The 24,628-nt window shown below is 40.6% G+C and overlaps 2 protein-coding genes and 1 gene segment (V, D, J or C); 1 reads left to right on the plus strand and 2 right to left on the minus strand.

Annotated features, from left to right (window-relative positions):
* Positions 1-4,046: 4,046 nt before the first annotated feature.
* Positions 4,047-4,514, minus strand: LOC119262102 (histone H3). The gene has a single exon (XM_037533109.1). The coding sequence runs from the start codon at positions 4,512-4,514 to the stop codon at positions 4,104-4,106; it is 411 nt and encodes a 136-aa protein (XP_037389006.1). The 3' UTR covers positions 4,047-4,103.
* Positions 4,515-5,246: 732 nt separating this feature from the next.
* Positions 5,247-5,652, minus strand: LOC108417023 (histone H2A-like). The gene has a single exon (XM_017689805.2). It carries the CDS (start codon positions 5,632-5,634, stop codon positions 5,248-5,250), a length of 387 nt encoding a protein of 128 aa, XP_017545294.1. The 5' UTR covers positions 5,635-5,652; the 3' UTR covers position 5,247.
* Positions 5,653-22,701: 17,049 nt separating this feature from the next.
* Positions 22,702-24,067, plus strand: LOC108417157. The segment is given in 2 exon segments: positions 22,702-23,272; positions 23,421-24,067. Coding segments are annotated over 2 exon segments (429 nt in total).
* Positions 24,068-24,628: the final 561 nt, after the last annotated feature.

Consider the following 24,628-nt stretch of genomic DNA (forward strand, 5'->3'; position numbering starts at 1 on the left):
CTAGTTGAAACCAAAGGACCCGGAGGCGGAGCTACACGCCACAGACACTACAGAGAAACACACAAAGCAAAAACAATCAGTATCACTATCACCACTGTCATTATTAGTATTTCACAGCCTTACAAATCTGATGCATTTGTTAAGACGACCTTGTGGCACATGCCAGACTGCCAGGAGGAAGAAACACTAGAGCTGTTACCATGCTCGATAAGTGTGGGATAAAGTGAGAGTTATGGGACTTGGAATGAAATTAATATGAAATCTATTTTTATGGGATCTTTAAAGAAAATATGACTAAAAACAAACATGATTTTTTGTGGATGGCTCTTTGTGTTGTAAAGTCTAAACTTTGACTATCGACCAGCAGTTTGTTTCAAGTGAAACTGTTTTTAAAAGCATAGAAACTGAAGTCAAAATACTGAAGACAATGAACACGTTGGTTAAGGACACAGACATGCGGGACTCTCTTACTTTGTAGACAAGATTTAACAAAACAAAAAACAAGTTGATGTAAATGTTGTGGTTTTCTATGCTGTTCTGTTATTTTTCTGTAGTTTGATGAAATTTAAACCAAGTTTAAAAAAAAAAAAAAAAAAAGCCAGCTGATGATCTTCTGGGCTGTGTTCATGAACCCCATGCAGTGCTCTCCTCTCTACCACTGAGCAGCTGCTGGACCACGTTGAGATGCAGTATGTCAGCACACTCTCGATGGTGGCGTGGTAGGAGGACACCAGCAGCTTCTCCTGAAGGTCGATTTTCCTGAGACTTCTCAGGAAGTAGAGTCTCTGCTGCGCCGTCTTGACCACTGCCATGGTGTTGGTGGTTCAGGAGAGAACTTCAGAAATAACAGAGAAAAAAAAAAACAAACAATAAAAAAAATAATAAATAAAATAATAATAAAAATAAAAAAAGAAAAGGTTTGCTCAGGATGCAGTAACAGTGTTGGGGTCGTTGGATCTATAGACCCCCTCCTGCTCCTCTTATACTGTAGATGATTCAGGTGACCTTTTAAATACAGTGACTCAGAAAAGCTGATTTTAGGGGATTTTACTCTGCATTTCTCTCAGGCATTTCTGCTGTGCATATGACAATAAAACTCTGGAATCTTGAACTGGTTAACTAACACATCTGATCCCATGAAGGAAGTGAGTAGGAATCTGTCTCTAACAGAACTCATTACAGAACCAACAAAACCGAATTTAATTGACCCACCAAGTCAACAATCCAACAGTCCTGATAAAATCCCCCCTACAGGTGTATTTGACCCTGGTTTTAGTGACCACTGCCCCATCACATGCAATAGAAACACTACCATAACAAAGTCAGGCTCTCGGATGGAGGTTAGAAGACCTTAAAAACATCAGGATCAGACACAGATCAGATCCCTTGTTCAGCTCTGAAAGATCTTCCTTGATCAATACTAGCAACAAATCATGGAGCCTCACTAGAAGAAACGGTGACCGAGACCGACGGTCACTATCAGACAGCTGAGGAATAAACGACGCTATGACCTCAGCAAAAAAGTCAATGGTCTTACCCGGAATCTACTTTCACTTCATGCAAATTCCGGCCTAACTTTAGATCTAAAATCACTCATTTTAAGCTCATGCTGGTGTCACAGTTGGCCAAACTAGCCGTACAGCTTAAAGTCTAGTTCTGTACCTGATTTTAATTGTCCAGCTTCATCTGAAGTCTAATGGGGTGCTATAGTTCACCCTTCACTCACTGTTACTCCATCACAAGCCTGATGCCCTGCCCTAAGCTTACCTTCACATTATATAACTGGAGCTACTGTTACTCACTCTAACTTTACCACAAGCGTAGGCCCTAAAGCCGAGCTCTAAACCCACCATCACTCTCTTTATATACACTATAAGCCTGAGGCCTCCTTTCACTTTAACCTCCATCATCATAAGCCAAAAAAAAATAAAAAATCAAATCTCCTTTTATTCGTGCTGTCTACATCAGGAGTTCTACACCTAACTAGAAACCTACTTATTAACATGCTTTCATTCACTTTCACCTCATCATAAGCCTGGAGCCTAGATATGAGTCTATAGACGCCCACTGTAAACACTTCCAAAGCTTGAAGCCAAGTCCCATACCTCCTACTGCTTCATCTAACTTCCTCATGAGCCCAGGGCCTAGCTCTAAATCTACTCTACATACACTCCAACTACTATATAGCAGCTTCATCACCTGCCTAAAGCCCAGCCCTGTACCCATCATTACTTTTGCTTGATCTAACCATGTTATAAGCTTAAAGCTTAGCTTTGAACACAATACTATTAACTTTAACCTCATTATATATCGGAGGCCTCGCTGTAAACTCACTTTTACTTCCTCTAACTTCATAACACATCTCGAGATTCAACAGTTTTATATTCTCTTATCATGCTTATGATAAAGCTATGCTGAGAAAGTAAATGTCTTGCTATGTTCCTCTTCTCATTCACATTAGCTACCATAGAAGCCCAAGGCCTAGCTATTAACTGACTATTCACCACCTTTAACTTCCACTGTAGGATTATAGTAAACACAGACATCTCCAATTAGTCTCATGATCTAGTTAGGCTGAATGGAAGGAACTACATAGTAAGACATTGCGCTGGTAAGGAATCGCGAGTCAGCAAAAGTAGCCTCACAGCTAAACCTCAGACTTCAACATTTCACTGCATTAAGGCCTGGGGCTCAGGAATAATCCACTCTTTGCTTCCTCTAACATTGTCATGAGCATACGGCCTCGGCCTGTACCTACTTTTAATTTCTCATCAGAACCTCATCATTGGCTTAATGGCTTGTTTTCTACCTCCGTTCCTTAATGCTAGCTACATCAGGAACCTGAGCATAAGCCTGGGGCCTAGTTGGAAGCCCATTTTTGCTGACTCTGACTCCATCATGAGCCTGTGTCCTAACTCTAATCTCATTTCTACTTCATCTCACCTCATCATGTCCCTATGGTCTCGCTCTAACTACACAGTAAGCCTACGGTTTAGCCCTGCATCTATTACTACACACTATAACCACAGTAGAAGCCTGAGGCCGAGCTATAAGCCTCACTCTAACTTCATCAGGTGCCTAAGGTGTAGCCTTAAACCTACTTGTACCCTCTGTGACTTTACCATTAACCTGAGGACTACATGTAAATATAAATATGCTCACTCTTACTTCATCATGAGTCTGACCATTAGCTTTCTCACACAAAGGCCATCATTAGTCTGATGCCCAGCTCGACATCAACCTTCACTTAGTGTGAACTACTTCTGCTTCCTCGAACATCCTCCTAACCTGCCTGTACTCACTGGCACTTTATCATTAGCCTGAGGACTAATTTCATCTCTGACTTCAGCATTAGCCTAACTCCTGGGTCAATATCACAGAGCTAAAGCTTCACTTCTGTCCTACTTTTACTATTATCATTCCATCACACGTCTCTGGCATAGCTGTAAACTCACATTCAAGGCTGTGTCCTAAATGCAGTTTCACTCACTGATAAATTTACACAATTCATCACAAACCTACAGTCTACCTGTAAACACACTTTATGGTAATACCAGAGAAGCCTGGTTACACACCTGTTCATAGTGCCTGGAGCGTCATCAATAGTCTCAAGTTTAACTCCAAATGTATGTTTACTCATTCTAACATCTAAATCCATGCTTCAGTCCTCCAGCCTTCCTCAGATTACTGCATTCTGCTTTTGACAACACGCCACACTACACAGTATTCCAACTATTCCCTGCACACCACACCACATTTAATTACACCGTATTTGCTTAAACTACCACTAAATAAGATATGTATAAATAGGAATGTGAAGTTTCACCATTTTATAAGCTGAGTTATCACAACACAAAGGGAAAAAAAAGAAAAAAAAAAAAAACAAAAAACACAATATGGCTCATTTTTAAATACAGAGTCCCATGATCCACACAACACAGTAACTACAGGCAGATTAAACTGCTCAGGAAATGAGAAATAAATTACGTCACAGCGTTTAAGAGCTCGGAGTTTCCTAGAAAAATCGCTCTTAAGGACTGAAACAGTTTGGTGGCTCTTAAAAGAGCCTTTTGGGTGAGGAAGTTGTGGTCGCTCCGCTGAATCTAAGCGCGCTCTCCGCGGATACGGCGGGCCAGCTGGATGTCTTTAGGCATGATGGTGACTCTCTTGGCGTGGATGGCGCACAGGTTCGTGTCCTCGAAGAGACCCACCAAGTAAGCCTCGCTGGCCTCCTGCAGGGCCATGACGGCAGAGCTCTGGAAGCGGAGATCGGTCTTGAAGTCCTGAGCGATCTCCCGCACCAGGCGCTGGAAGGGCAGCTTGCGGATCAGCAGCTCTGTGGACTTCTGGTAGCGGCGGATCTCGCGGAGAGCCACGGTACCGGGCCTGTAACGGTGAGGCTTCTTGACGCCGCCGGTGGCCGGAGCGCTCTTCCGGGCAGCCTTGGTAGCCAGCTGCTTCCTCGGGGCTTTACCACCGGTGGACTTACGGGCGGTCTGCTTGGTTCTCGCCATTGTGATAAACTCTGCTCTTCTCTGTAAAAGACAGAATGAGCTCGCGCGCGCGGCGCGGCGCTTTTCTGCATTGGAGCTGCTCTCCGCTCATTGGGCGGCTTGAATATACCCGCCTCCCATTGGACGGCCGTCCACGCAGGCAGTCAAACGCTATTGGGCGGCTTGTTTCGCGCCAACATTTTCAAACTACAAGACGCCCCAAAGCTGCGGCTTCTCAGCGTTATTTTCCTTCTTTACTCGAACCCGCGTCCCATTGGCTAAACTTCTTCAGTGTGCCCGCCTCCCCAGACGTTGGCCAAATCTTATTGGGCGTCTTACGCCGCGCCAACATTTTCATCAATAATCTTGTGATTCAATAATCACAAGACACTGCCCCAACGCTTTGACCGCCGTCTTTCCTCATTTTGTTGTTTCACGTCCTGTGTAACTTCACTCATACTTTTGGTTCATTTATTATTACACGCCTGCTATTTCACCTTCCTCGCGTAGTTAGATGCTCATGAAGGTTTATTCATCGTGTTCGAGTAGTTTCTCATTTTTATTCAGTAGGTAACTGTGGGACGGTGGCGATGCCATGATCCCGTTATTTCTTTTAAACATACAACAACCTATAACAACCGATCGAAAACTTTTCTTGCATTAAAGGAATATAGAAAACGCTGCACTTTTGTCGCCAACGTGGGTGGCTCTTAAAAGAGCCTTTGATTATTTACGATTTCGCAAAAAGCCCAGTTTACTTGGTCTTGGCAGGCTTCTCAGTCTTCTTGGGAAGCAGAACGGCCTGGATATTGGGCAGAACGCCACCCTGAGCGATGGTCACGCCTCCGAGCAGTTTGTTGAGCTCCTCGTCGTTACGAACGGCCAACTGCAAGTGACGAGGAATGATACGGGTCTTCTTGTTGTCACGAGCGGCGTTACCGGCCAACTCCAGGATCTCAGCGGTCAGATACTCCAGCACGGCGGCCAAGTAGACGGGAGCACCGGCGCCAACGCGCTCGGCATAGTTACCTTTACGCAGAAGCCTGTGTACACGACCCACAGGGAACTGCAGCCCAGCACGGGAGGAGCGAGTCTTGGCCTTCGCCCTGGCTTTACCACCGGTCTTTCCTCTTCCACTCATTTTGTAGTTCTCTCAACTTTGTCAATCTAAGCTGAAATAAAGTGCTCCGGCCTCCGAGCGCCTCTCTTATAGACAAAGCGGCTTAATTTCTATTGGCTGGAATTTGACGGCCATCCACAACCAATCCGCGTCGTCAAACTGTAGGGTCCGCCCACTGCTCTTCTCCAAACCGCCCGCATCTCCCCCTCCCCTTCATGCTGCCTCCCGTGTGTGTGAGAGGGAGACGAAGACAAAGAGGGAAAGAAATAGAAACATTCACGGCCCTGTTTTCTGGATTATTCTGTCGAGCCCGGCGCTTTCCTATAATTTCACTTCTGATTAGTAATGACTTTCTGTGGGCAGCGCGAAGGAAAATCGAACTATCCTAATCCTTTTAACCTTGGATTCAAACTTCAAACTAACTACAGCTACTGCAGGGCATGTACCTCAACCTTCTCCATCATTATTACCTACTTACTCTTATTTTAGGAGAGATTCAGAGCTCTCTCCGTTCATCCCACTAACACTGGCGTCTTCTGAAGACTTCAAATGCACCAACACACACACGAACATGAAGACGTACAAAAAAAACCGTCGTACACACAAACGTACACTACATATTCACATACGCGTTGCGTACATGTTCCCTCCACCCCAGCTCTCATTCAGCCCCCTCCACCCCAGCTCTCATTCAGCCCCCTCCACCCCAGCTCTCATTCAGCCACCTCCACCCCAGCTCTCATTCAGCCCCCTCCCAGCCCCCTCCACCCCAGCTCTCATTCAGCCCCCTCCACCCCAGCTTTCATTCAGCCCCCTCCACCCCAGCTCTCATTCAGCCCCCTCCACCCCAGCTCTCATTCAGTTCCCTCCACCCCAGCTCTCATTCAGCCCCCTCCACCCCAGCTCTCATTCAGCTCCCTCCACCCCAGCTCTCATTCAGCTCCCTCCACCCTAGCTCTCATTCAGCCCCCTCCACCCCAGCTCTCATTCAGCTCCCTCCACCCCAGCTCTCATTCAGCTCCCTCCACCCCAGCTCTCATTCAGCCCCCTCCACCCCAGCTCTCATTCAGCTCCCTCCACCCCAGCTCTCATTCAGCTCCCTCCACCCCAGCTCTCATTCAGCTCCCTCCACCCCAGCTCTCATTCAGCCCCCTCCACCCCAGCTCTCATTCAGCCCCCTCCACCCCAGCTCTCATTCAGCTCCCTCCACCCCAGCTCTCATTCAGTCCACTCTCCTATTCCTCGCGAAAGACTTTGTTCTCTTTCCGCGCATTCTGATCTACTTGTGTGTTGTAGAGCACAATTTGAACAAATGTACTCCAAATACGTTTTGTTATTGCTCTTTTTCATTAAAAGGCATCACATTTTTGAGCACCTTTGACAGGTTGAGTTCTGCCAAACATCTTTTTTTTCAGAAATCATGTATTTTATTCTGTATTTTGGATGTCAAATTACTGTTGGATTGTCTTGATTTTCTACTTGAAAACATCTTAAACTAAAAATGTATTTATCCAGATGATTCTGTGTTCCAGAGTTAAATAGATCCGTGTAACACGTATAAGGTTCTCCTAAGGGATTTTGAACGGATCTATCGGCTTCTGCTGGAGAAGAACGCTGCGTTTAACCGTTTCTGCTGTAAAAGTTGCGACGCCTTGACGATGAACAACGGCTTTACTGCCTAAACGACATTAGGTTTGAAAAAACGCTGCTAGATTCAGATTCCTTTATTGATCCCAGGAGGAAATTGCAGTGGTCACAGTTGCAGCCATTATGTAAATTAAAATCACTGACGCTTCAGGGCGTAAACCACTTCCATGGCGGTGACGGTCTTCCTCTTGGCGTGCTCGGTGTAGGTGACGGCGTCCCTGATCACGTTCTCCAGGAACACTTTGAGTACGCCGCGAGTCTCTTCGTAGATCAGACCAGAGATACGCTTCACACCGCCACGGCGAGCCAGAACCCCAGTTTACAATGTCAGTCTGATTTGCAATAGGCTCAAACTCCTTAAACACAACATGTGTAAACCTTCCCAGAGACTAATCAGTGAGTACATGCAAGCAGGAACTCCTTAAGGAAAACCAAAATTGAACATTGGTGTAGGTTGGGGTCTTTCATGTGAAATAAAAGGAGAATTTTCTGATAAAATCAGAATCGTCTTTTCAAAGTGTTCATCATGTTCAACATTCGATTCCTCCTCTTGGATAAGCTGTAAAGTCACTCAGCACAAATTAACAGCACACTGTAGTGCACCGAGCCATGTTGGTCCAGTTAAAAACTGAAGCTTCAAGCTCAAGTACATCTCAAACTGCATAGAAACTGTAGATATCTTTGACTATAGGTCAGCAGCAGCCATGAACATGTTGTTAGCAAGAGTTTTCATTTCAGGCTGTTGTAGACCATGCAACATGTGTTTTTTACCCATTTGTCTGGCAAACTGAATTGTAACTTCATTTACTTCATCATGCTGGTCTCTATTTTTTTTAATTAACTAATATATATTTTAGTAAAATAACTGAGATAAATGTAGACCTGCTTGTCATTTCTTCCTGTCAGCTTCTAAAGACCACCACTCGGACCACCACATATCATCACATAATATGCACAGATATGCGCAGATTGTGCCATAATGTCACAATAAATGACTTTTAAAATGTTCTTTTTCAAGAAATGTGACAATCAAAAGTGTTAATGTGCTGTAAATCAATGCAAGCTAATTTCATGTGTCCTTTCCTCACTGCTCACCTGCTTGCACTGTAAAAAAATGGCTCATGAGATGAACCTAAAAATTTCATGTAGTAACAACTGAAGTGATTTAAACATCAGCCACTTTTTCACTTTTTGCTGCTGTGATCTATCTTCTTATGTTTCACTGCATTGTTTAATAATCTATAGAATCTCTAGAAGACTGCCTGTTGTGTCAAATTCCATCCACTCTACTAGACTTATTAGACAAATGAAGATTGTACCACTTAAGATGGGGGTACCCCCTGCTCTAAATAAATAAATAAATAAATAAAAATACAAATACACTATATTTCCAAAAGTATTCAGTCTTCTGCCTTCACACGCATATGAACTTGAGTGACATCCCATTAATACATCGGGTTTAATATGATATAATATAAGCTTTAACTCTTTTGGGAAGGCTTTCCACAAGGTTTAGGAGGGTGTTTATGGGAATTTTTGACCATTCTTCCAGAAGCGTGTTTGTGAAGTCAGACACTGATGTTGGACATGAAGGTCTGGCTCGCAGTCTCCGCTCTAATTCATCCCAGAGGTGTTCTATCGGGTTGAGGTGTAGGCCAGTGAAGTTCTTCCACACCAAATTTACTCACCCATGGCTTTATGGACCTTGCTATGTGCACTGGTGTGCAGTCATGTTGGAAGGGGCCATCCCCAAACTGTTCCCACATTGTTGGAAGCATGAAATAGTCCAAAATCTCTTGGTCTGTGGAAGCAATAAGAGTTCCTATCACTGGAACTAAGGGGCTGAGCCCAGCTCCTGAAAAACAACCCCACATTATAATCCCCCCTCCACCAAACTTGTCTCCACTGCTCTGGAGTCCAGTAGCGGTGCTTTACACCACTGCATTCGACACTTTGCATTGCCATTGGTGATGTAAGGCTTGGATGTAGCTGCTCAGCCATGGAAACCCATTCCATGAAGCTCTCTACGCACTTTTCTTGAGCTAATCTGAAGGCCACATGAAGTTTGGAGGTCTGTAGCGACCCTGCAGAAAGTTGGCAAACTCTGCGCACTATGTGTCTCAGGATCCGCTGACCCTGCTCTGTCATTTTACATGGTCTGCCACTTCGTGACTGAGTTGCTGTCATTCCCAATAGTTTCCACTTTGTTATATTTTCACTGACAGTTGTCTATGGAATATTTAGTTGCAAGGAAATTTCATAACTGGACTTGTTGTATAGGTGGCGTCCTATCACGGTACCATGCTGGAGCTCACTGAGCTCCTGAGAGCGACAATTCTTTCACTGTTTGTAGAAGCAGTCTGCAGGCCTAGGTGCTTGGTTTTATACACCTGTGGCCAAGGAAGTGATTGGAACAGCTGAATTCACTGAGTTGGAAGGATGACTGAATACTTTTGGCAATATAGTGTACACTTGGTTGCATGGTTTAGTTTGGGTGTGCATCTTTTTGTAGATCATTGAGACAATACTTGAGATGCTATGCTATATTGTTAATCTCTCCTCCCTCCGAATTTCCCACTCTAGCATTAAGCCAAAATGTTCTCACTGTGATCTGTTCTTCAGGCATGGACAAGCTTCTGGCATGCTGCCATTTGCCCAAATCATACTGCTTCTGTTTATTGGTGAGAATGAAATATGCATACAACTTTTATTCATTTCTGCAAAACATAATTCTATGTCATCTGTTACAGTGGTTTTAGGTCAAGAGGCCTGGCCTTGTTTATATTTTTGCTCTTTATTTTTCAGGTGATGTATATTCAAATACAATCTCTCCACTGGAAACTCTTTTTGTAACTGAATCAGGGTGTTTCCGTAATCCTCGACCACCTGGCTTCTCCAGACAAAAAGAATGGATTTGTTGATCTCCTCTGCTGCAGTATCAGTCCCAAAATCCCCAATGCTATTTAGCACTAAGAAGGCACACTGGGCTCAACTTAGTTCTTTGTCTCTTTGGGGCGAATGTTACAGTACGGTATGGTACGGTTGACAGAGGTCCCACTGCCTGAAGTGGTTTCTCTACTGTCCTGTTAATCAATCTCTCTCTCTTTCTCTCTCTCGCTCTCTTTATTTGAGCTCCTGAGCATCGTCTGCCTGAGTCATCACGTTAGCCATCAAAGCTGCTAGAGTCACCAGAGCTCCATCTCTGTTGGCTGTTTTGCACCTCAACTGCATGAACTGACCCTCCTGATGCTGCTGCTGCTGCTGCATAAACTCAATTAACCCACTGCTCCACTTATTTCCCATTTTGTATTCTCGTATTTTATAATAACACTGTTTGCTATCCGGGGTCAACCAGAGGAGGATGGGTTTCCCTTTTGAGTCTTCAGGTTTCTTCCTCTTGCTCTAAGGGAGGTTGTTGTTGCCACTGTCGCCATTGGCTTGGTCTTGGAGGCTTGGACCCAGATTTTTCTGTAAAGCTGCTTTGTGACAACTCCTGCTGTAAAAAGCACCATATAAATAAGCTTTGATGTGACTTGACTTGACGAATGACTATGTAGTGTTTCACTGTACAGATGGGTTAAAATGCAGAGGAGTAATTTAACTCTTGTGGGACTAATAACGGTCACTTAACTTTTTTATTATTATTAATTATTTTATGAGCTTATATGATTATTTTAAGACCACATCACAATTCTATATGTCTATGTCAAAAAATAGAAAAAAATATATATTAAAGTTATTTTATATTAACTAATAAAAGTGGCTACCAAAGCTCATAAATAATAAACCCATGCATAGAAATCAAGCTCAGCTTAGTTTCCTACTCGCCAGCTTCTCATTTGAATTTTCTGTTCCACCTTAAATGTTCCTGCAGTTATTCTGAGGTGCCTTAAATGTAGAACGAATTTAAAAGTTGGGGAATACGAAGCCACATCAGCTCAATAAATGCATCAGTTTACCTCAATAAATAATCCTTGATCAACAAATGACCTCAGACTTTTGCTCGGAGACGTTTACTGAGCAGTTAATGTGCAGCACAGCGAAGCTACAATCAGCCGTTGGAGCTGCTGAACATGGGCCCTGTGATGAACTGGCGACCTCTCCAGGTGTATCCTGCCTTCCGCCCGATGACCACTGGGATAGGCTCCAACACCCCCCGCGACCCAGAAGGAAAACTGGCTTAGAGGATAGACTTTTAAACCTTCATACCTGGCTTCAGAATACCTGCCTTTCCAAAGGCTTGACTTTTATAGACAATTTTAACCTCTTCTGGAATCGCCACTCCTTCTATAGATCTGATGGGATTCATCCCAATAGGCTGGGTTCTCAGATTTTAGGACATAATATGCTTTTCTCTGTTTTTAATTTGAAATGACAACTCAAGACCTACAATGCAAGTTCAATTATACCAGTAGTCATTAATAGTAGGAGACCTAGGAATACAAGAATCCTCATAATTTTAATGTTTTTATTAATCGTGATAATCTTATCAGCATTAAGCCATCTCTAATTTCCATAAACCCCCAAGAAAACTGTAATGATAACCCAATGAGTAGTGAGAGTTTTAAGAAAAGAAAAGGTTTAGGTATAATGCATCTGAATATTAGAAGCCTGCTACAAAAAGATAGAATGGATCATCTTAAAATCCTGGCTGCACAGTCTGATCCTGATATAGTTTTAACAGAGACCTGGCTTAGACACTGTACCAATGATGAAGATATAGCTTTAAATAATTTTATCCTCCATAGAAAAGACAGAGTTTCAAGGGGAGGGGGAGTTGCTATTTATACCAGTGTAAATTTACAAGCTAATGTTCTATGTGCAGTATCCAAAGAAAAATGTTATGAGTTCTTAGCCCTCCAGGTTTCACTCAGAAAAAATAACTCTTTTGTTTTAATTGGGATATACAGGCCTCCCTCTGCCCCACACTCTGCAGTCGAGGAATTAGAAGATCTTTTATCCAAATTTAGTGCTTCTGAATTGCTGGTCCTTGGTGATTTTAACCTCAACTGGCTTTCTAATGCATCCGATCACTTAAAGGAAATATGTGGCAATCTTAACCTAACACAGTTAATCAATGAACCGACTCGCCCAAATCTGAAAGAACCCACCAAGTCAACCCTGATAGATCTAATACTCTCCAATAAAGCTGGCAAAATTACTGCCTCAGGAGTTTTTGAACTTGGCATAAGTGATCATTGTCCCATCGGATGCATTAGAAACAGTTGCACAAACAAAACAGGCTCTCGGTTGGTGGTTAGAAGAAATTTTAATAATTTTAATGAGCAAGCTTGCCTTTCTGACTTAGCAATGAGTGAAATCCACCTTACACTAGAAATCTCAGATGTTGATGGGGCACTAAACCACTTCAGTAAAACTTTCCTAACAGTGGTAAACAAACATGCCCCACTCAAAAAGTCAAGAATCAGAGACAGATCAAGTCCCTGGTTTACAGGTGAAGTTTCCTCATTGTTTAAGGCCAGAAAAAAAGCCTGGTCAACTGCTAGACGCTCAGGGGAGAGAGACCATTGGCTTATCTTTAGACAGCTGAGAAATAAATGTACTTCTGCTGTTAGAAAAGCTAAATCAGAATATTACTTTAGCTTAATCACCAGCACTAGAAACCCTCAAAACATCTGGAAAATAGAAAATGCTCTAAAAAATAATTCCCCCCTTTTTCCAACAAGCGTTTTAGTTGACGATCAGCTGATTTCTGCCAGGAAGGAAATATGTCGAGCCTTTAACTCACATTTTGCTGCAGCTGGCCACATCTTTGATAAGAATAGCACAAACCCATTGAATAAAACTGATCTCAGCTCTACTGTTTCTAAAACGCATGGTCTTTTTTCACTCCAGCCATTTTCTCCATATTTAGTTGCTAATGCCCTGGCTAAAATTAATCCATGAAAAGCCACTTGAGAAGATGGGCTGGACCCCTTTTTATTGCGTCTCGCAGCCCCGATTATTTTAGAACACATTTTATACATTTTTAATCTTTCAGTTTTATCTTGCAGAATTCCCAGGGTCTGGAAAACAGCTCATGTAATTCATCTGCATAAAGGTGGTGAGACAACAGATCTGAATAATTATAGGCCAATCTCAAAACTGTCATGTTTAGCAAAAATACAAGAATCTCTAGTAAACCAGCAATTGAAATAATTTCTTATGAAAATTCTGTTTTTATCTAAATATCAGTCTGGTTTCAGAGAAGGTCACAGCACTATTTCTGCTACGACAATCTTTATTCAGACATAGACAAGAAGAAACATTGTGCAGCTGTTTTTATTGACTTAACAAAAGCATTCGACACAGTTGATCATACTCTTCTTTTACAGAACTTAGAAAAGATTGGCTTTGATGCAACTGCGCTGGACTGGACCCAAAACTACCTCACTGAAATCACAGAAATCAATGCATGACATTGAATCATTATAAATCAGAGTTGGTATCTGTATCTAAAGGTGTACCACAAGGTTCAATTTTGGGTCCAGTCTTATTTAATATCTACATAAATGATATTGCTACCTCTGCTTCAACCTCAAACTGCAAAATTCACCTTTATGCAGATGACACGATTTTATATTGCTCAGCTGATTCTATTCATGCTGCAACAAGAAAATTACAGAGCTCATTTAATGCTCTGCAGGTGGCGTTATATAAGCACAAACTAGTTTTAAATGCCATAAAAACCAAGTTCATGCTGTTTTCCAGCTCTTTTAATACTGATTTTAGTATTGTAAATATTACTACCCTGGCAGGATCCACTATGGAGAGAGTCACAGAATATAAATACCTTGGCATATGGCTGGATGATAAACTCAGTTTTAAACCACACATAAATAAACTAGTCAGTAAATGCCGACAGAAGCTGGGTTATTTTTATAGACATAAGTCCTGTTTCCCCATGCACGCCAGAAAAAGACTAGTTGAAGCAACTTTACTATCAGTGCTGGACTGTGGTGAAGTTATCTATAAATATGCTCCCTCCAGCTCTCTCAAATTACTGGACCCCGTGTATCACTCTGCCCTGAGGTTCATCACTGGAGATCCATACAGAACTCACCACTGTGAGCTGTATGCAAAAGTTGGGTGGCCCTCTTTAACGGTACGAAGGGAAACACACTCGTTGATTTTTATTTATAAGACACTCTCCGGTCATTTGCCAGAATATATCACTTCATTGAGGAATATAAATAACAGTAATTATCAGACTCGCTCTAGTAATTGGATCAGCTGCCAGGTACCAAGAGTTTTTACAGAACTGGGAAAATCTGCTTTTAGTCACAGCACCAGTGAGCTGGAATTCACTACAGGACACACTAAAACTCAGCTCACTGATGTCACTCAGTCATTTTAAACTTTTAATATCAAACCTCCTACAGACAGGCTGTACCTGTTTTACTTAATCATATTTATTTGTAACTTTTATTTTTGTGTTCTTTATCTCTTTTTTTTTTTAATTTATTTCCTCTCATTTTATTTTTAAAGTTTTTTTTTATCATTACTTTTTTTTAAATTTGTGATATTGTACTACCCCGCGACCCTGACGGAGAAGCGGCTTAGAAAATGGATGGATGGATGGATGGATGGATATTGTGCTATTACCTTACTAATTTCTTATCTATTTTTGATCTTAATTTCTTACCATTTAAATCTCAAGTTCTATTTTTATCTACTTTTATCTTTTATTCACTGTTATTTTAAATTTTCTTTTAATTTAAAATGATTAAATGTAGTTATTATTTTATTTGTCATGTCAATCCCTGTTTTTGTAAATGCTCGGCTACATTGAAAATGAGGGTTGCCCTCAATGTACTTCCGAGTCAAAATAAAGGTTAATTGATTGATTGATTGATTGATTGATTGATTGATTGATTGATTGATTGATTGAAATGTCAGCCGTTTAGATTACAGCTTTCGTTTGTCATCAGTACAAACACAAATTGAATGAAATCTTGTCAGTAGATCCAAATACACTGATTAAAGTGCTTTACACATTTAAAAAGTGTTTCAAGAATCTGTTTTACCACCTTTGCTAGATCAGTTATGGTTTTATCTCATTACAAACCACCGCAGCACCGCTGAGTGAACTTGAAGTTGACAACCAAATTGGTGGCAGCGCGATTGTGACATCATCATAATACAATTGATAGGAAAGTGCAGGCATTAGAATGTTGAGGTTTGCTGCAGAATGATTGGATAGGACAAAGTTCTATATGGAATGATGTCATAATGACGGTAACATCATTTGGGAAAACCCAGAGTCATGGAGAGAGAGAGAGAGAGAGAGAGAGAGAGAGAGAGAGAGAGAGAGAGAGAATCGTTTCAATGGAAGTTCAAATTGCTTGATGGTCATGTGATTTACGTGACACTTCAGATAATTCCAGGAAATTCTTTGAGGCAATTTAAACCCATAAACACAGAGCGACAGAACTGCGTCTTTTGGTATTTAGTTGTCAATAACTGCATTGATTCATGTAGCAAACCAACCTTTGCCAGCACACACACGTTTTTTGAGCCGCTTCTCCCTCTGGGTCGCGGGGGGTGCTGGAGCCTAACATAGCGGTCATCAAGTGAAAGGCAGGATACACCCTGGACGGGTCGCCAGTCCATCGCAGGGCAGACAGACGCATTCACACACACTCACACCTAGGGGCAGGGTTATTTATTTATTTATTTATTTATTATATTTAAATTAAGTCATTCATATTTTAAAATAAAGCAAAAAGTTAACAGTTACACCTTCTTGAGCCGTTAATTTAGCAATATTGGTTTTTAAATCAATTATCTAGAACTCCAAGCACCACAGAAGAGCTTGTCCCTACAGTCATGCGTAAGGGGTGACGCCGTATTTTGAAGATAAAAAAAACACATTTTTCTGCATTTATAACGGCAATAATCTAAACATGACTGTGGAATATAGAAATTAAATGACATTAAAGAAAGCAAATGATGGATAAACATGATAAAATATGTAATGAAAGATCCCCAGGAGTCGTGCCACTGGAGTTACCACGTAACAGAAAATATCTTATTTTGAAATAAAAGTCACACTGATCACATCACTTGACTTCCTTTTACCTGTTTTCTGAGGATCTATGAAGAAAAGCACATGGTGAATCCACTGTGTCTTTCAGTTCTCAGAGATTTTCTCATTTAGCTCATGATTTCATATGAAGCTTTTAGCTGAAGTCACTGGTGTGACAGACTGTATTCTGAGATAAAAGTGAAAAAACAGATCATAAATGGATTAAATTCCATATTTTAGTGGATTTTCCAGGATTGACTATGATGTGGTTTGATGCTCTGTAGCAGCTGTTTTGTAAAATGTGTTGTTTGTTTTGCGTTGTTACTTTTCTTATGTGTAACACCGATGAGGATCAGTAACACCAGTGACTCCTATGGACAGATAGAAAAGTGGACGTTTCTGTAGAACAACCCTACTTCAAGATTTCTGCAGTTTGTTTTTCTCCCTAGCAAATGTATTAATGTATGTGTGACACCCACAAAGTTTTTTGTGTGTTTCCTTTATTATTATTATTATTATTATTATTATTATTATTATTATTATTGTTGTTGTTGTTATTGTTAGTTACCTTTAGTTAAATCTGCCATATTAATCCTCGTCTCAATGCACATCAGTTCTAAGCTTGGCAATAGAATAGCAGGTATCCCTGCTATTCCCTGATGCTGCCAGAAGGGAGCGGTGTAGCGCTGGCTGTGCTGTGATTATCTACGGTAGTCTGTACATTTCCTCTCAGACTATGTTGGGGGGGTGCAAGGATAGATGATTCGTTTTAGGTGTTAAGCGTCATCCAACATGGGGCATCGGTCAGAATGCCAGGTAGAGGAATGATGAGGAGACGATGGGCTTGGTTATCGAATTGTATTCTTAGAGGTCATTCAAACAGGTAGCATTAATATTCACATTCTCAGGAAAGCGAGATGAGTTGACATTTCTCACAGTCTGAGAGGGTAGAGGAAACAAGAAATAGAAATAAGGCACCATAAAATACAAATAACAATCTGTAATTACGTTAACAGTTAAGTGCCTGTAATGCACTACAAACATAAGTCGCTGGCGATTTCTAGTAGTAAACACAGCCTAGTCACGGAGCAGACATTATACAGTCTCATGAGCCATCTAGAGGTCAAAGGAGGTAACGCAAATGTGACATTCATCTCCCGAGGACAGAATTTCCCCGAAATATTCTCAAATGGTATCGAGGCAGGTAGTGCTAAGCGCTAATAATAGGCAACTTAGAAACATATGGATTTACAGACAAGTAAACGAAACGGAGATGTGAGGAAATGCCACCACCATTACTTAAGAACTAAAGGGAACTTCGCTTGAAGGTAAGATTTAGACTATAAATCGGAGCGTGCCCAACAAATACAGCTCCGTTGCTAATACAGGCTGATGAAACAGGAAACTCTAAACACGAAATCAGGAGATTCTACAATAAAAGTCCCGGCCTTCTGTACAGACTAGCCAGGCGTTCGTTAAAGCGAGTGGCGTCTTCTGTCTCGTCCTTTCAGCCCTGTTTTTCAGGTGAGCGCTGTGTTAGAAATACACCGCACCCCTCCTGAACTAGTTAGTCCAGCGTCTGGGAGCAGATATCAGCACGTTTTGTGTCAGCCTGCGTGCGCAGAGTCGAGGCTTAGTAGGTTCCAGAAATGCAGAAATGAAAAAAAAAAAAAAACCTTTTTAGTTGCTTGTGTTTTAGCTGAGCTCCTGGGTGAACTCCACTGTTCCACTGTTTAATATTCGTTTAGGGGTTAAAGATGTTTAAACGAGCTAAAATGCATTTTAACTGGACGTGAAAGTTTCCCCACCCTATTCACATTCACATCCCTGGGTCTCCCTACCCACCATGTTCGGGTCGTGCCGGGGGTCGGTCACTAGTTTTACAGATTTGATGTCCAAACCCAGCGTCGATTTGATGGAAAAAAGGATAGATGACAATGTCTCAGATGTATCGTTGACAAATGTCAAGAAAGTGTTTTTTTAGTTCATATTCACAAAATATTAATAGTAGACACTAAATAATTCACCATGTATAATGAATATTCATAGTTCACAGTACACAATTCACAGTGGATGTTGAATAATTCATAGTGAATATGGAATAATTTGTAGCAATTCCATAATAATTTGTAATAAATGCTGTATTATTTAAAATACAGTATCATTCATAGCACATACTGAAGAATTCATAAGAGTCACCACTGTAAAAATCTCAGTAGATACTGAACAATTCACTGCAGATACAAAATAATTCAGAATGAAGAGAATCATTAATAGAAGCACTAAATATTAATGGTAGACACGAAATAATCCATATTGGGTACTGAGTAAAGCACAGTAGATATTGATTTATTTAGAGTAGTTACTATATATTCATTGCTGATACTCAAATTCATAGTCAATAAGTAAAAAATATATATAGTATATAATCCAAAATACAATAGACAGTGCATATGAAATAAATCATAGTAATTATATAATACATTGTAATAGATACTGAATAATCCATAGTGGGCATTCGATAATTTGTAGTGCATATGAAATAATGGATATAAATTACATAATTAATAACAAATATTAAATAATTCAGAGGTCATTATATGAATAAAAGCTGATAGTAAATAAATCATCGCAGGTGCTGTATAATTCACAGTGGAGAATTAATAAATCATAGGAGGTAAAGAATATTTCAAAACCATCATGAAACTTGCACAGCAGTGACTGAATAATTCTCAGTACATAATATTTATAGTAAATACTGATTTCATATGAAATATGGAAAAATTCATATTTCATACTGAATAATTTGGTCCTGAATATTTCAGAGACATAACTGGAAAACAAGAGGGTGTTTTTGAAATCATTTTCCAGACTGAATAATTCAGTGTCATTACAATTGACTGTGTTACTATGAAAACAGAAGCTGAGACTGTGCAGATAACGGTGGCTGATGAAGTGGCTGCTGAAGTCATCAACAGTACCATGAGCATCTGTCTGGAGGGGTCTGAAGAGAAACCTCTGGGTAAGTACAGAAAATTAGAAGATAGTGAGATGAAAATAACACATTTAGTCAATATTAAAGCTTAACATGAGCCCTTATCTGTCTGAATTCATTCAAGATCATCTAGTGAGCTCCAACCCTGACACAGGTAAAGTCATCAGAGAGCTCCTGGACATCCTATTTGATGATGCCCTGTCGGCGAGTCTCCAGCTTCTGGGTGAGTAAAAGAAATAAACATATTACAATGATAATGAAAGAGCTGGGAAACTGACCGTATTCATTTGTATTAAAGCAGAAAATGAGCTTATGGACACCAACCTGGGTAAGTAAAGGAAATCACCAGAGAGTGAGATGATAACACATTTAGTGAATATAAAAGCTTTAATCTAAATTCCTTCAAGATCATCTAGTGAGCTCCAACAAAGATGCAGCTGATGCCATCAGAGAGCTCCTGGAGATCATGCTTCATGATGTTTTGTCAGCGAGTTTCCAGCCTCTGGGTGAGTGGAAGACACAAAATAACATATTTGAAACATTGAAAAATGAGAAACTGGAAAACCAACTAATGAAAGCAGAAAATGAGACACTGATGAACGATGGATGATGAAGCTCAGTCAGAAGCTATTGATGAGCTGATTTTATCATTAATCTGCCTTAATTAATACAAATTCTGCTCGCTGTATTGTAAAAGAAGACGATCAGGTGCTGAAGATGACAGTGAAGCCAATGACGAGCAAACGCACCCTGACCTGGAGAAGTCAGAGCCCACCAATATCCATCCTCTGGGTAAGAAATGGAAATTATTAGCAGATATAATGATGACCATAAAACAGCTGCTGCGAATAGTTTCCTGATCACTAATTAATAATTAATCAATGCTGCATATACTATGATACATAAGTAATAATCATAACCAATCACAGTGATTGATCTGGACAGCGTTTCTCCGTATAACAGCAGGAGATGAGTGGCCGAAGCTGAAGGACCATGTAGCTGAGGAACATCTGGACCTCACAGAGGCTTCAGACAGTGATGACCAGCCTCTGGGTGAGTACATAAGATAAATCTCAGATTCTGGAGTCGGAAAACAACAGAACATCTGTTCACAGCAAAAATACTGGCATGGATGTGCGGTTCTAGGAAAAGGCCTCAATTGGTATAGAACTGTTACATGATACAAAGATGCTTTGGTCATTAAAAGGGCTCTTTACACGTGAGAGCCATCCACTGAAAGGGTCATTAGGGAACCAGATATGGTTCTTCTAAGGAAGGAACTCTTACTCTTTTATCAGTACATTAAAAAAAAAAAACAATTTGAATTCAGAGAAAGATATGATCAGCATAATCAAAGCTGAAGCTCTGCCTGAAGCCACCAAAAACAGGCTGAACGTCTGCCTGGAAGAGAGTCAAGCCCCAGAGAACCAAGGTCTGAGTAAGTGACAGAAACAACTGTATAATATGTAATAATAACTAGAACAGTTGTGGTGTGGCTGGGGTTTTGATGGGTATTTGATAGGGTACTTTAGGTGGTTATGAGGTGGTGGCTGATTTGTTTATAGGTAGTTTTATGATATTGTAACATGTTCTAGAAATGTTCTTCATGTTCCTTCTTGGTTATTGTTCTACAATTATTTTCTGGGGTTTTTCTGACAAAGGGGCTGGTTCACCTTTGGGGGTTTGTTTGTTAGATCAGACAGGAACTGGGTATTGGTTGGAGTTGAGCGCTGATGGAGTGCAGATGTGAGTTAAGTGTAGAGCTGGCTGTTAGCTAAAGCCTCACTTATTGTACAGTGTACCGAGCACGTCAGCTTCTGCATCAGCTGTGTGTCCTTCAATAGTATTAACATTATAGCATTATAAATGGTTGCTAGGGTGTTGCTAGGGGGTCACTAAAGTTATGTTGTGATGTTACTATTTTGTTGTAGTGTTTTGGTGTTTGATATGGAGTGGCTAGGCCACTGCTATATCATGCCAGACGGTGGCCTGACTGTTGTTTATCGGTTAATGTTATTCCAGGTTGTTGCTAGGGAATTGTAGTTACTATGGATTTTCTGGCAGTTGCTAGGGAATTGTCATGTTGATTACTAGGCAACTGAAAGCTCTTTAAAAGCACACCTCTCACAACCAGAGTGAAAATGAGTTGATTGGTTGTGAGCCTCAATTAGATAAACTGATTTGAAATACGTTGTAACTTAAATGCTGGTTACTCTTTCTGGGCTCCAGACTATCTGAGAAAAGCTGGTTACTGATTTAATCTAATTTTGCTCTCTTGCTGAAATAGACATAAAGAAAAGCCACCCTCCTGAGGAAGAAGACACCAACAAGAGAAAAACTAGGAGAGGAACAAGAGGAAAAGGGCGGAAAATCGTCTATAATAAAGAAAAACATCCAAATGACAAACTAGATGGACAGGTACATGTACAGATTTTCGTCCTTGTCATGGTCTGTAATCTGCAGATCATGTAGTTCTTATCATGGTCACTAGATTGTTCATCATTTAGTCCTAGTCATAGTCCCAAAACTGTGGATTTTCTTGTGCTATTCAGGGTCCTTAATCTGTGGATCTTTTAATTATAGTCTTCGTCGCTAATGTATGGATCTTCAGTCCTAGTCATAGTCTTGAAAGTATGATTATTTTTGTTCTAGTAATGGTACTAAAACTATGGATGCTTTAGTCCTATTCTTGGTTCCTAAACTGTGGAGCATTTAGGCCCTGTCTTGGTCCCGAAACTGGATCTTTTAGACCTTGTCTTGGTCCCTAATCTATGGATTTTATTGTCTTAGTCATAGATTCTAATGTGTAAATATTTTAGTTCTAGTCTTGGTCCCTAATCTCTAAATGTTTTACTCCTAGTTATGGTCGCTAAACTATTAAACATTGTTTTTATAGAGAGGTTCAAGAGGTTCTTCTGGACAGACAAACAACGTAAAGAACTGCGGTCATGAAAACAGGGAGATGGTCCGTCCCAAACGGGTGCAGTTAGAGTGAGATGGTGAATCTGATGATGTCCCACATACGTTCACAGTCTGGAAGACAGGATGGACTGAGAGAACAGCAACAGAAGGACTCCACTGGTGGCAGGACTACATAAAGAACCGTGGTGTTGATCACAGTTGGGCGCAGTAAGAGATGGGTGACAGATATGATGCAGTGCCGTTCAACCTCACATACTGGAGGACAGGATTTTTTCTGAATGGCGCAAATGAACATCTAAGACCGGGGAGATGGATAGAGAGAGAGAGAGAGAGAGAGAGAGAGAGAGAGAGAGAGAGAGAGACAAAGAACCAGAGAGAGACAGAGAACCCAAGAGAGACAGAGAACCTGAAGAAAAAATTACGCACTCACACAAATACAATCACACACACCACTGACACACACACACACACACACACACACACACACACACACACACACACACACCACTGACATACACCCACACACCACCAACACACACTCTCTCTCTCACACAAACACACACACACCACCAACACACTCTCTCTCTTACACACACACACACACAAATTTTCTAAGCTGCTCATCCTTCAGGTTGCAGGGGATGCTAGAGTCTATCTCAGTGCTCACTGGGCAAAAAGCAGGCAGCATTTGGACAGATCACCAGTCCATCACAGCAGACCAGAATATCTAAATAATTAAACAGGAAAAAAAATATTTTTTTTATTTGATTTTATTATTATTAAAAAGTAATATCTATAATATGGAAACATGGAACATCAGAGATGTATTCACATAAAACCTCAAAATTAAGATAAGAGCAAAAGCTCTATGCTAAATGATTAGAAGATGAAGAAATGAGGCATGACAGCAGTGCACTGTGACTGAGTGTATGAGCTGCATTATGGGTGGAGCTGTGTATCTCAGCAGAGAGCTACACTGATCCCATTCAGCTCTGACTGCTGTCAGTCACTTCACATCTCTATCAACATGCTGCTCTCTATCCTTTCTCTCCTAGCACTGCTTTTAGGTAAGAGAACATTTATGGCACTTCTTTCTAACTGTTTTGAGATAATAAACGATCTGTATAGTAATACATTTAAATTCTAATCGCAGATTTACTTGAATGTTCTGTGAGAGGTTCCAATTTAATTTCTTCAATATTTTTCTGTTTCCAGGAGACACATCAGCACAGACAGTTGTACCACTGGAGGGAGAAATTCATGTTTCAGAGGGTGATAATGTTACTCTCTCCTGCAACTACAGTAACCAGTATGGTAGTGATGTTCTTCAGTGGTATCGTCAGTTTCCCAGATCCGGACCAGAGTTTCTCCTGTCTATTAACCTATATGCGTCTAAGAGTGATCCTCCTCCTCGAATGTCTGTTGAACTTGATCAAGACAACAAGCGTGTGGATCTGATAATCTCCTCTGCTGCTGTATCAGACTCTACACTCTACTACTGTGCCCTGCAGCCCACAGTGACAGGAAACCCAGCTACACTGTACAAAAAGCCCTTAAATAGAACCTCGAACATTAGGTACTGTATAAAGCCTGTGAATGAATAAGGTTATTTTTCTCTGAATGTATCTACAGTATGAAGACTTGAAACTTTCATTTATACTATATGCCAAACTGAAGAGATCTTATATTCAAACTGGCATTCTTACATTTCTCTGGAGTTTCGATGATACAGATTAACATATTTAATTCTCTGCATTTTTAGGACCACAATTCTGAACTAAAACAACAATACTGAGTCACATAAGTCAGTTTAAAATGTATATTGTCTCTATATTTTGTGTATAGGTCTCTATATGCTGTGTATATTTTCTCTATATTTTGTATGTATTTAATATCTTTCAATTTGTTTTTTATATTTTACTTTTACTCATTTTCTTTCTGTAGAGTGATTATCTGAGCCTCACCACGAGCATTTCAATGCATAAATGTCATGACATGTTGTGCAAATGACAAATAAACCTGAAACTTACATTAATACCTGTATGTGTAGTCAGTGTGTGATAATGTTCTGACACACAGATGTAATGAGGGAAACTGTCCACAGGAGTGTAGACTTCATCTAGTCTTTACTGAACACTGGAGCAGTATTGTTCAATCTAAAGTGGAAGGAAAGAGAATAATTGTTTCAAACGTACTTAAGGACCATCCATCCATCCATCCATCCATCCATCCATTTTCTAAGCCGCTTCCCCAATGTAGCATTTTTATGTAACACAAACAGTTAATACAGACAGTTTAAAGACATTAGACTTTATCTCAAGTGAATGTAAATACAGTTTAGTTAGATAAGCAATATTAGACCTTTGTGTCCAAAATGTTTATTTTTCAACATAAGAAAAAAATGGCGATTAAATGTCAAGGGA

This window comes from Pygocentrus nattereri, chromosome 2, assembly GCF_015220715.1.
Source record: "Pygocentrus nattereri isolate fPygNat1 chromosome 2, fPygNat1.pri, whole genome shotgun sequence".
NCBI lineage: Eukaryota > Metazoa > Chordata > Actinopteri > Characiformes > Serrasalmidae > Pygocentrus > Pygocentrus nattereri.

Excerpts from the sequence above, each read along its gene's own strand:
- LOC119262102 (XM_037533109.1), bottom strand. The coding sequence starts at position 4,514 with ATGGCGAGAACCAAGCAGACCGCCCGTAAGTCCACCGGTGGTAAAGCC.
- LOC108417023 (XM_017689805.2), bottom strand. The coding sequence starts at position 5,634 with ATGAGTGGAAGAGGAAAGACCGGTGGTAAAGCCAGGGCGAAGGCCAAG.